At 38.8% G+C, this 12,793-nt stretch overlaps 1 protein-coding gene across 4 annotated transcripts; it reads right to left on the bottom strand.

Moving 5' to 3' along the window:
* Positions 1-646: 646 nt before the first annotated feature.
* Positions 647-12,475, bottom strand: LOC100644895. 4 transcript variants are annotated; one of them, XR_007225209.1, is made up of 7 exons: positions 12,135-12,471; positions 11,369-12,062; positions 11,130-11,259; positions 10,866-10,984; positions 7,642-7,736; positions 4,383-5,597; positions 647-926 (listed from the first exon to the last, which is right to left on the bottom strand). XR_007225209.1 is itself a non-coding variant. In XM_012312085.3 (6 exons), exons 1-6 carry the CDS (start codon positions 12,143-12,145, stop codon positions 4,496-4,498), a joined length of 2,148 nt encoding a protein of 715 aa, XP_012167475.2. In that variant the 5' UTR covers positions 12,146-12,475; the 3' UTR covers positions 1,708-4,495. The 4 variants fall into 4 exon arrangements, 2 of the variants coding, with proteins under 2 accessions (XP_012167475.2, XP_003397942.2); XR_007225210.1 differs by having other exon boundaries at positions 651-788; XM_012312085.3 differs by lacking the exon at positions 647-926 and having other exon boundaries at positions 1,708-5,597; positions 11,369-12,059; positions 12,135-12,475.
* Positions 12,476-12,793: the final 318 nt, after the last annotated feature.

The following is a 12,793-nucleotide window of genomic DNA, read 5'->3' on the forward strand; positions in this document are numbered from 1 at the left end:
ATCCTTCGTTTTCTACACCTTAATATAAAATCTCCAGTATTCCAAGGATCGTCGAAAAATCCAAATAGTCTAATGCTACTTCTTTAAATCTCAAATTTCTACAAACCTCTTCAAATCTTGCAAAACTATCGTTTCCCCTGGCATCCTCCTATTTTCTCGAATTCTAACTTAAAATTTCCAATGCTTCAAAGATTATCGAGATTTCAAACACGCTACTACCAACTATCATAAACTTTTACAAACATTTCCACTCTGACGCGCCAAATCTTTTTACTTTTCAAAGTTTCGTCTAGAATTTCCAATACTCCATCCAAGATCATCAACGAGTTCATATACGAAATACTCTGACACGCTTCCTTCCAATCTCATCGCAAACCTTTTCAAACCACTTCGGATTATCTCACACCGTGCAAACACATTAGATCACCCTGTTTCTTCGCTTAAACTCTAATCGAAAATTTCGAATATTCCGAAAAATTGTGATCTAAAAATCGGTAACAGGTCCGGACAGCTTAATACCATTCTCGATCATCGACAACCATTCAGGAACCTTCTTTCTGTACGCTGTTCCTCCTTGCTCGTCCACTTTACCACCGTCCTCTTCGTCCTTTCGCTGCCTTCCCTCCTGATTATTCTTCTCATCTGCTTCCTCTTCGTCTTCCTCTTCATCCTCGGACGAGGAGGAAGCGTTCCTCGAGCGTTTCACGTTCACCAAGCTCGGAATGGTTCCCCCTTGGTCGGCGGGATCGATCATCTTATTACGCAGAATGTCCAGCAGCTTCTCCGGTCTGACAAATCACGAGTCAATGAACGTTACATGCGTTCGTTCGCCTATCATCCACTACTCGGCCCAAAGAAATCTCTGTAATGCTCTCTTTAGAAGCGGCAAAAGCAACAGTGAGGTCAGCTGAAAGCCATGCTACCAGCTAGAAGAACAGAAAAAGAATACACACGACCAAAACCGGTCACTCGCGGTCTACCCTCGTCCATTGGCGTCTTGCGGGGTTGTCTTTGAGTTATGGAGGATTGTATAAAGTGTGGAATACGCTTGATGTGCAAGGAATATATACACAAGGTGTTTGCAACGTGAAATCTTTCTGTCAGGATTTTTGAGGCGGATGGCGCTCGTTGATATAATCGATCAAAGATGTTCGTTTTGTAAATTTGTTTTTGCTCGTTTCGAACGTTCAAATTTCCCAATTTAGAAAATTCCGCTTCGCATTGTGTTCGTCAGATAATTTCTACTAGTTCATTCGACGAACATGATTGGAAAAATCAACTCTGTTGCGATTAAAAACAGTGTTCGACGTCGGAATTTCTATCTACCGACTCTTGCGAAATATAATAGAAAAAAACAATTATTTTATAAAATATTTGTAAAACGTTTAAATTCTGAGATCTCGAAATCCGTCAAACGTTAAGATCTAAAAATCGTTGACAAATTTTCCGCCATTCCTCTCGCGATAAAAAGTGAACTGACAATGAAAAGACAAGATTATCTTCTATCCGTATAAGATAAATATGAGTCAAAGCAAATCACTCGTATTACCAATACCGAACGAACGGTTGATTTTTCAATCTTTTGTTCGTCAAACAGTCTCAACAGCGAACAGAGTGCCATCCACCCTACAAGTCCTAAATGACTTTTCGCAAAAGATACTTCTCGCACGGTAAATAGAGACTACATTATACACAAAAATAATAAGGGAAATTCGGAATATATGTATTAAGAAGTTCCTTTGGAATTTAGCAGGATCGTTCCTTGTCGGTGGCGTTAAACGCGTTTGCCAGCGACAAACAGCCGGCCTCTGGAACTGTTTAAACAACGAATTAATTTGTTGTTTGCCGTTGTTGACGGGGATTCTACGGCGGCTGTTTGCCGTGGAAATTGTAGAAGAAAGAAAATATCAATTTTGTGCGCGCTCGCGCAAACACACACACACGCACGCACACGCAACGCGAGCGCCGGCTTGAAAACATTAAATTAATATAATATTTGATCATTTATTAAATTGCCGCGTACAAACTCGATGCAACGAAACAGAGAATTGCAGAGGAATATCGAGAGAGGGGAAGAAAAAAGAGAAAGAATGGGTAAGAGGAAGAGAAAAATGGAGAAACGTGTATCGGTGGCGGTCGTTATTTCCACCGAACGAACAGATCGAAAGATAAAAATTGACTTTGCTTGTTTAAACTGTACACACCGGGACTTTTATGATGTTTGAGCGAAACGACGGAGATGCAACGAGTATAATCGATAATGATACGTTGATTCTTTCGATCTCGTCCTCGGCCATCGATGAAAACCATTATTTTTCCTCCCTTTTTTTTCTTTTTTTTTTTTTTTTTTTTTTTTTATTTTATTTTTCTATTTTCGTTCCTGGAAGGGAAGTTGCGTAACGTCGAAAATATTGACGCTCGAAAACGTGTAACAAGGTTAACATGTTTGCGGGTATCGTCGGAACTTTTTAACTGGCACTGTTCAATAAATTGAAGTACGTATTATACTGTTGCTATTTAGTCAGTCTTAACCCTGCTACGATCCTCCAATTTTTACGTGTATTTATGTTCCAGTTTCACTCTCGTTTTGGCAAGCTTTTCTGCTTGCCGTATTTTACGAAAAAATTTCAACGTAGAATCGAAACGAAAAGTCGCACGTCCCGACAAACATTTTCTGATATTTTGCGCAAACTGAAAATTATTGAAGAAATCACGAACGCTACCAATGCCTATTTCATGTTCGTCGCTCTCTTCAAGATAGCAAGAGAATATTTTAGCATCTTTAATTTCTGTCCGATGCGTTCCAATTTTTTTCTTAATAAAATACTAATTACATTACGCGACAATCCTTGGAAACTCATTAGATTAATAACGAAATATATAACATAATTGTATAATTATTTCTATAACATATAAAGATATTAACATTATTACGTAGCAGGGTCAATTGTCTCGAACTTACATCTAAAAAAAAAGCGTATTTACTCGAGGACATTACTTAAAATAATATTTACGATATCGATATAAAAACGTAAGAGATTCTTAAAATCACTTTTACAAAAATTGTATAAGAATACTAAACCTTCCCTGTATACCTAATGCTGACGATGTTTAAGTTGATTTAAAAGTGATCGATCTGAATTGACGAAAATCGAACCAGTTGAAAAGTTCAAGGGGAATTAAAGTAAAAATAATATGATAGAGGCTTGGAAAAACAATGTACACTCGATATTGAAAATGATAAACAAAGAATGAAGAAATCAAACGCATGCTAGACAAGCTGCAAAAGCCATGCCAACGTACTAATTTACGCTATTTAAATGTACACACGTTTATCGTATAATTAATTACAGCTACAAAGCGAAAGTGAAAGAATCAGCAAACTCTAAAACTATTTTCCCCGCGAAAATTCTTTTCTTCGCGAATTTTTCAACTGTAAATTTTAATGTCGATATAATACTCGAAATATATTCGTTTCTTTCACTTTCACTTCGAACACATCGAAACTGTACAATAAGTAAGTAGAAGAAGAGTACAGAAAAATGAGAATCGACAGATCGTGAAAATACAAAAATGGATAAATAAATTTACGTGAATTATTAAACAGAGACGGATTTCTTCCAAAGTACAAAATACTCTAACTCTTCTCGTACTTTGAACAAAAGCCATCGAGGAAAACATACGATTATTAATATTTTCGAACGATCTTAAGCTTGGTTGCAGGTTTCATTCCTAGTTTATCGCTTCGTTTATATTAGAAATGATACTACGTACTTTAGGAGCGTGTCTTATACAACTAGAAAAAGACGATAAAAATATAAGAAAAGGCAACAAAGTACTAGAAATAATGCTCTAGAATATTTTGTCCAACTATAAAACAATACTAGAACAGTACTAGAAATAATGCTCTAGAATATTTTGTCCAGCTATAAAACAATCATTTTATACAATTTGTCCGTAAACGTCATAACAAATATTTTCTTAAAAACTAAAACAGAGAACCCTTAAGAAGTCCAAGTAACTAAATAAACAATTGACGAAATCATCGAAATACCACGATAAAAACCTACGATATATGTCTTGATAAAATACTTCTTTAAAATCGATATTTTTCTTCTTAATCTTTGTTTTTCTTAATCGACGCTTGTTCATAAACTGGAGCATAGGCTCGAAATACCTAAAATATTGACTCAAAGGTACCTGCTGAAAATACCTTCGTTTAAATATTCCGTAAACACAGCGAACCAAGCGAAAGGTCGTTCGTCGAGCCCGAAGAAATAGCGCGAAGCGTGTCCACGAAGAAAAAGGAAGAAAGACAGAAAAAGTGTCTATACGGAAACAGACAGACAGAGAGAAAAGGAGTGGTACAACGATAGACCTACGTGCTATTTGACATGTACATAGTAGTAGCCTCTAGCAAGCCCTTGAAGCCCCCCTCGCTCAACGGCGACCGTTGGTTCGCGTTTGGTTCGCAGGGGCCCCGCGCGTACGTAGCCTAAATGTAGGCGGTGGTGTAGGTAGCGCGTGAAGGTGCTGTCAGGACTCTGGAGGTCAGGATTCCCGTCGAGCAGAGATCTTTCGGCACGAAGGAGCCACCACCGACTACGGTCACTTCCGGGATCTCGGTGATGGCTCGGCTCGTTTCGTCGTCGTCGACGTCGTCGTCGCCGCCATTCAGACGACTTCGATCTTCGTCCTCGCTCACCGTTCTCCGCGCGTCTTTCGTCCCACTCTTCTCGTTCCTCTCTGCGACCGTTCCGACTTTGTCCGTTTCGACGAACGATCTCTTCGACACCGAACCACCCTTCTTCTTCCTCGACTTCTTCGATCCTACTCTCTGATGATGACCACGCGACAATTCCACCTCCTTCTTCGGCTCTCTTATCCTTTTCTCTTGCAGGTTCGAGGATATCGCGCCAAGACTCTTGGTCGTAGCGGAATCTGTTTTAGGCTCGTCGTCTCGCGCCGTGTCCTCGTCTTTCGTCTTCTTCGAGCTCGGATTCTCGTCCAAACGATGTTCGACGAGGATAAGGTCGTCGTCGTCGCGTTGATCGGAACTCTTGGTCTCTAACGCGAGCTCGGAAGCAGAGAAATTGGAGCTCTCCTCCAAACTGACATCCGTGCGATGTTGCTCGAGACTGTTGCTAGCGGTAACTATCAGCGGCGACTGGTTACCGCTGCTAGACATCTGACACTGATCGTCCAACGACCACGAAGCATTGATGGACGTTGTCGGACTGCTACAATCAGCGGTTCGATGAACGTTCGTCTTGTCTGCGACGAAATGGTGAGCCAGGTCCGCGGTTCGGGAACGTAGTAACGAGGTGATGTGTTGTGGGACTATCGAGGACAACGACGATGTCGATGACGGTGGTGCGGGGATCAGGCTACAGGTGTCGGATAGAGCGGTACGCACGGGGGTGCTGGTTACGTAGGATTGCGTAGTATCGAAAGTAGCGACAGGCGTGACTGATCTTGCGTTTACGCACTTTGCCGCGTGATTCTCGGCCAGGCACTTGGACGCCCGGGCCTCCTGCAGCTCCCGTCTCAGCGCCAGAGTCTCTTCCTCGAACGCGGCGATCTCGCGGCCTTCGTTGCTACGTGCCAATCAACACACAATTTCCACCATGTTTATATATACATATGTGTTCAGCACGCGGAGATCGCGCGCGCGTATTATCCATTAGACGGCGTATGTGTTTTGTTGGTTCTGCGTTTTGTGGGTGGGTGTTTGGTGCATGCGGTCCCATTTTCACGTGCGGGGTGTAAATAATTGAGAAAGTGCGGGTGCAAAGAGAAGATGGAAGGATAAGAAAGCTGGGAGATGGTCTCGTGCATTTTTTGTTTTCTTTTTCGTTTTTTAAGTGGGTGAAGTTTCTCTTGAATTTCGAGACTGAATCGTAGCGTTTCTCAAATTCAGGTTCAGTGGATGAAGGTTTGCGACAGGCGAGCTACTAAATATCCAAGTGATCTGCAATAATTTCGACTAATTCATTTACAAACAGCGAGTGTTTTCGCAGAAGCTTTCTGTTAAAATGACGATTCGTAAGCGTTCGCTAGATGGTTTTAGAGTTGGAGAAGAGTGTCGCAAGATGCTGTTTAGTTTGGAAATCATTTAGCGAGAAAAATCTTTAAGAGGATTTTGAAATAGCTTTTAAGCAACAAGTGGCGATTCGTTTAAGCGTTTACTCGGTGATTTAAATTGAAAGAACGTTACTGCGATAAAATTAAATAATTATTTGCTAACTAACGTCTGTAAAGAGAAATTCTATACCGACGTCTATATTAGATTTTCTGAAATTTAGAAAGCAAAGAAGAGTATGGCTGTACGATAATACGCTTAGATGCATAGCTATTTAGTGATGAACGTTTCAAGACTGGTATTTTTAAATGATTTTTCAAAGAGGGATGAATACCAGTTTGCAAAGGGAACGACTTTCCGAGTTGAAACTTAAATCTAAGAGAAGAAAGTTAAAGCAATTTCGGCTAGGTAATTGATTTAGTGGTTAGCTAGTTGGGAAATTAGCGGTTAGTTTCTTAAAAGATCATAAAGAAAAATGTCCAAAAGCGGTCTTCTTTTAACGAATAGGCTGAAAAGAGGAAAAATGTGTTACAAGCTCGAGTGATTATTCCAGAGGTTCTAGCTAACGTGTTAGTTAGTGCGCTTAATAATTTTCTAATTAGGATGGTTTCGGTTATTAAATGTTCGTGTAATATTTTATCTAGAGAAATGAATACTTCTAGAGCTACGAAGGCCAGTTATCGCATGCTGGTTGTTAGTAATAGATCGAAGTAATTAATTCGGTGATCAGAGATTTCCTATAAGAAAATTGAAAATATCGTATATACGTATCTTCTATGTTATAGATCGCAAAGGAAGAAATAAAGTTCTAGCAGCACGGTTGGTGGCCAATCTTCTACGTTAAATCGACAAAAATTGCAACGAAACGAATTCACTCGAATTAGAAATAAATTCTTGCTACTACCATAAAAAAAATATGAAGTCGTAAATAAAAAGACGTGTAAAATTGCAAAGTACATTTTTAATTAACGGAACACTCCTTTTAGGTGACAAAGAAATCCAACAATAAATAAAACGATATAAATAATAGAAATATCGTAATTCTGTTCGGTCTGCCAAAATGCAGGAAAACGGGAAAACGACGTGAAAGAAACAGAGGGCGAGAATGAAAAAAAATTGGAAAAAAAATAAAAAAGAAAAGACTACGATCTTATACGATGTTTCTCCTAGTTCAGAAAAAGATCCGGCAAGAGTATGTAATAAAGAAAATGAAAGTATATCGCAATATGCGACGGCAAATCAAATTTCAAATTTCCTTCCACCGATCAAACGTAGAAATAAATTATTTCGACAAAGCTACTTTTCCGTGAAACTCCACGCTTATCGCTCGTGATCGCAATTTGAAAAACGTTCGATCGACACAAATGCCACGTGGTCTATCGATATCAATGATATTTTACAAGAGATTTAAACTCAGTGCGAAATGTATGCTAGATGAAAAACCACGTGTAAAACAATCCACAAAACCTGTATTTGATAAAAGAAGAAACGATGAAGAAATAGCAAAGTTTATTACAGGAATTTGCAGTAATCATGCGAAACTATAACTGGGTACTCACTTTACGTTCAGCTTCAACATGGCAACTTCCTCCTCCAGTTTTGCTATTCGTCTGTCACTCTCTTCTTTCTCCTCCATCAGTTTCATTATTTGATTCTGAAACGATTCGACGAGAAACTCGTGCGTTCATAAATGATCTCTCTCGTTAACGTAAAAGTTTTTATTATATTTAGAAATAATTTGAAAATTATTGGCAAAGCGTGAATTATATTAGAAACATAGAGATATAGAAATAAAGCTGTACACAGGTTTAATGAATCTTAAGACGGTCGGTTGGAAGAAATTTTTCCCAAAGTTTCTTCCCGTCGGAAGAAAACGAGGATAAAGATAAAAGATAAGGGGGGCAATAATACTCGGCACAGATAAGATGGCTCGGCACGTTTCGAAAGAAATCAAACAATTTACATAGCAACCTGCAATTTTTCACGAGATAACGTTTTACTGGCTTAGATCTCTTTGCTCGTACGATTCTCCAGAACGTGCTCGCAATTACCAAGTACCGTGCAAGAGAAATAATATTTTTGAGAAGGAGCATTTATGATATTCGTTTGCACGTGGTACGATAATTGATTTTCAAGTACTTATGTACATACATATCGTACGTTATACGATATTCCTTAAAATCCGTTTAAATTTCTTCGTCTAACGCCAGTTGCGACGAAAGTTAAAGAATTAAGCAACGCAGGGAACGTTCTTCGATCGTAATTTTCGAAGATGTAACGTAAATACCAATCGAGCGTTCTTCGCGTGAGATGTTCGTTTTAAGACATCCGATTCTAAAATTATAAAATATTCGTTTTCTCCAAAGTAATTCTCCGGCGCCTTTATCCTGCGATCGTAAACGCTCCGTTCGATGGCAATAAAAATTCGTTGCCGACGTAAAAGAGAATCGTTTTGTGAACAGCAGAAAATCGAAATAGCGAGACGGTGCGAAGGACAGGATTCCGTGAATCGTCGCGACGGCCACTTGGCCCGCGTGAAAACGCGTCGAAATGCCAGAAAGCGAACATGGCAGAAATTTACATGGTCGAAAGTGGAAGGTCCCGGAGGTTCAATTACGGAGATTGGCAACGAGACGAAGAGAGGCTAGCATGGCGCGGACGGCCATCGCTTCGGCTGATGAGGCTAATGGATGGTTGAAACCCGAGAAGACAGAAGAGGAAAAGAGGGGCAGGAAGGAGGCCAAGGGAGAGGCCGTGACAGCCGCTAAGTGCCTCATCCTTCACCCTTCCTCGTCCCTCGACGCACCGTAACACACGGGGCAAAGCGTTCTCTTCCTCTATCTTCCTTTCTACCCCCGTGGCTGACACCCTCATGTGAAACCTAATCATTTTTACCAAACGTCACGGATATTTCGTATTACGTCTACATTAGGTTCTCCGGTATCAGGCTGGGTTTTTATCGAGAACACGAAGCTGCCTTTCGTTTCCTCGGTGAGACCAATTAGGGGATGAAGACGATTTTTACTGCGATTCCAGCAGGAGAATGCAATTGGAGTAAAAGTAAGTTTCGAGTCTTTAAATTGAAGGGGCTGCTATAATATGGAGATTGGTTTTTTTTTGTGAGACTACAAGAAGAAGAAGAAGAAGAAGAAGAAGGTTGTTGTTTTGTGTCAACTAATATTGTATTTTTTCATTTGACTTTGGAGCTGAAGATATGGATATTATTTCATCCTCCTAATAATTTTAGAAGCATCGTTTGTCACGATATTAAGTATTGTCTAAGTATGAAATATCTAGGCTCTTTATACGAGACTTCCTCGTTTGAACGCATCAGATTTCTCAGATAGATCGTATCAAGAAATATATCATTTACGTAAAGTATGATTCACACGTTACGTCAAATAGATTTATGTAATTAATGTGACTTTGCTGAGAGTTGAATTGGAAACGATAAAATTCACAAAAGAAAACTCGATAACTTAATGGACTCGACAGAGAAAAGTAATTTTTAAAAATGATGCGAAATACCGATCGATTATATATCAGTGGATAATTGTTTCTCCTCGCTTAATATACACGGTGAAGAATATTGCGTTAATCAGGGGATGACCTAATATAATTGGATACCAATTTTTTGTCTCGTATACCTCTTTGATTGAAAACAATACTTACCACCTAATGTGAAAGTATGAAAGATAGAATAGCAGCAGATATTTTTTATTGATAAAATAACAAAGAGGCAAAGATTCAAATTGAACGTTATTTCTCATGAACAGAATAAATGAATTACTTTGGTATACAGATCCCCTTCTTAGATAATAAGAAATTAATTGAACGAGAATAGCATTCTTGATTGAAATACAGAAAATATGATGTTCTCTCCCATAAATAATAAACGATACTTTGATTAACTTCGGTGAAACGCTTCATATTAAACAGATCGCTGTGAAAAATTGCTGGAGAACGACAAACTATGTATATATTTAAAGGCGGCTTATTCTTTTCAATCGCTAACTCTCTGCTAGACATGAATATGAATACGCTCTAGATACTTCTTTCTATTAATATCAAACTGCGCAGTCGATATAAATATTACGAAAAACAGGGGAGTCTTTATTTGAAGAACGGTATATAAAAATTCCAACGCAAACGTACATAAATAATCAAACAAAAAAAGATGGGGTCTCGGGAAACGCGTACGGACGAACTTGATCGATGAAAATTCGCGCGCAGATGATAATCGAGGAAGGAAAATTGTAAGAAAGGAAAAAAGGGGGAAAGGTGAGAGAGGGGAGAAGCGAAGATCACCTGGCCGTCCTAATCAAACAAAACGTACGAATGCTACGCAAACAATACGTCCATGACCGCGTCATGGAAATGCCGAAAGCGTCGGTCGGAGCGGCACATTACCGTAGCCTAACTGCAAAGTAGATTCTTTCTCTTCCTTTCTCTTTATCCGCTTTGTTTTCACTTCCCACGTTTTCTATCCGCTGAATTTTTATCCTGTTTCGAAGTTTCCTGCCTTCTCTTCACCGAACGAACTTTTTCACAAACCTATCGACACTTGGGTCTACGATAGAGAGGACTAGTATAACGATAACACATTGTGTTTGTTTACGGAAAACTTTTATGTTACCGAATCACGATTGTGAGTCGGTATTTTGAATAACTGTGATACGAGTAAGTGTATGGGGCGGAGCGGATTAATAGATAGGGAATTTGATTTAAAAACTAATTAGTAACTGATAGAAATTAATTTTGTATAAGTTAGTTCAATACGTACGTTTAAATTTGCCACTTCCAACGACCTTTGGTTCAGCTTTTCCTCAATCATGAGTTTTACTTTTGAAATTAGTACATCCTCGTATGTTTTGTTGGCTTGCCTGATTTCGCGAATAAAATCTGAAACAATTAAAATATTTATGGGATTAATTTCTTTTTAATTATACGGATTTAATGTAAAAACGTAGAAGTAGAGTAACAAAAATGTATCGTATAATAGAGGTACTAATAATAAGATACTATAACGATTTTCGTTAACATTTACCTGATAACATTCCTGGTTGATAATCCGAAGAACTACAAACTGCTAATTTTGTCTTCATACTACCTATTTCAGACTTTGTTTCGTTTAACTCTTTAAACAATTGATTATTGCTCTTTTTCAGTTCTGTCATCTGGAAACAAAATTACGCGATTACTAATTACATTTCTGTAATGCCTTAAATATATACCTGTGTTTATGTGGCTATAATCTGTGTTTATTTATCAAGGAAAACTACTTACCTGTTCGATAAGAGATAGGACTAACTTATTGCTACGTCCAACCGTAGTAATGGAGCTACCACTGTCAGCACTATCAGAGTCTTCGCTCTGACTCTGTACCGGTGCTTCTGCAGACCCAAGACCAGGGTCTGAATACCTCCGATGTTCCGAATTTATCTCATCTCCGTTTATTCCATTGTTCTTATTAGCAGTAGGTGGCAAACTCGTGTAATCTCCATTCTGATAGTTAGCAGGGACAGGAGATCCTCCCCCATTCTCTTGTAGACTCGTGTAGCCATTTGCCATAGAATTCATATTCAAGTTCAACGGTTGATTTTGATTACAATGTCGTCGGGGTCTGCTGTGAATGGCTCTTATACCAGAGACTGGCACCGGCTGATACAGTCTATACATGGTTGGCAATGAAACAGGCTCCATAGTATATGTCATAGGCATCTGCGTATAACCACACATGCTAGGGTCAGATGTTGTTGTAAAGAGACGTTGTCCATTGTTCTGAAAGTTTTGCGGCATGTTAGACTGCCACAGTAAATGTGGATACTCCATTCCAGGTACTATATCGTTATTTTGATTGTTTTGTGTGTTGTTCATCCACGAGCCACACATACTGCTTTTCTTACTGGATCGTTTTTTGTTCTTCTTGGAATGACTAATAACATCCTCACGATTCTCTAACCTCGAAGCGTCTAACCTGCTGAAGATTCATCAAAATTATACAAATTGACAACCATGTATCTTATGAACCACGAGAAACATCGCGTCTTACCTTTTATCCATTTTTGCGGGATATTATACACTGTGTTAGAGGTTAGCCGTGGATCAACACTTGCGATGTACGTGACATGGAGACTCAAACAGATATCGTATCGTAACGCGTACGCTGGAATACTGACTTCCTGACTCTTACAAAGCTTAAACTTGCTAATTCGCGTTACAGCATGAGTCGTAGTGCATAATAGATAATAGTAAATAAGGACTAAGGACGGTAAACACTCGGCCTGCTCTACTCTATTCAGAATCGGTCGTTATCACTTTATGGCTGATTGGTTGAATGAATCCCTACCATTTCTTTGCCACAAAACATGATTAGTTCTAGAATGACACCGCGAACTTTACTTTTTAGTTCTTAGAAACATATTATCGTATTATATTACACTAATTATGCTACACTTTTTATAATTACTTTTACGCACGCTTTCAAACTTGCCACGTGCATGTACTTTTCGATGTAAATCTTCACATTTATTTGGAAATAAATGCTAGAACATAAATATCATTAGTTCGTTAAAAAAGTAATACAACTAAGAAAAATAAATTTCTTAGGAAATCAGTTTAAAATAGAACATTATTAACTGGTCGGCAGCATTTAACAAAAAAAGGATTTGTTTCTTTTTACAACTTAGCTAATAACCTAAGCCTTTGGAT

The sequence above is a fragment of the Bombus terrestris genome, chromosome 9, assembly GCF_910591885.1.
Source record: "Bombus terrestris chromosome 9, iyBomTerr1.2, whole genome shotgun sequence".
Taxonomy (NCBI): domain Eukaryota; kingdom Metazoa; phylum Arthropoda; class Insecta; order Hymenoptera; family Apidae; genus Bombus; species Bombus terrestris.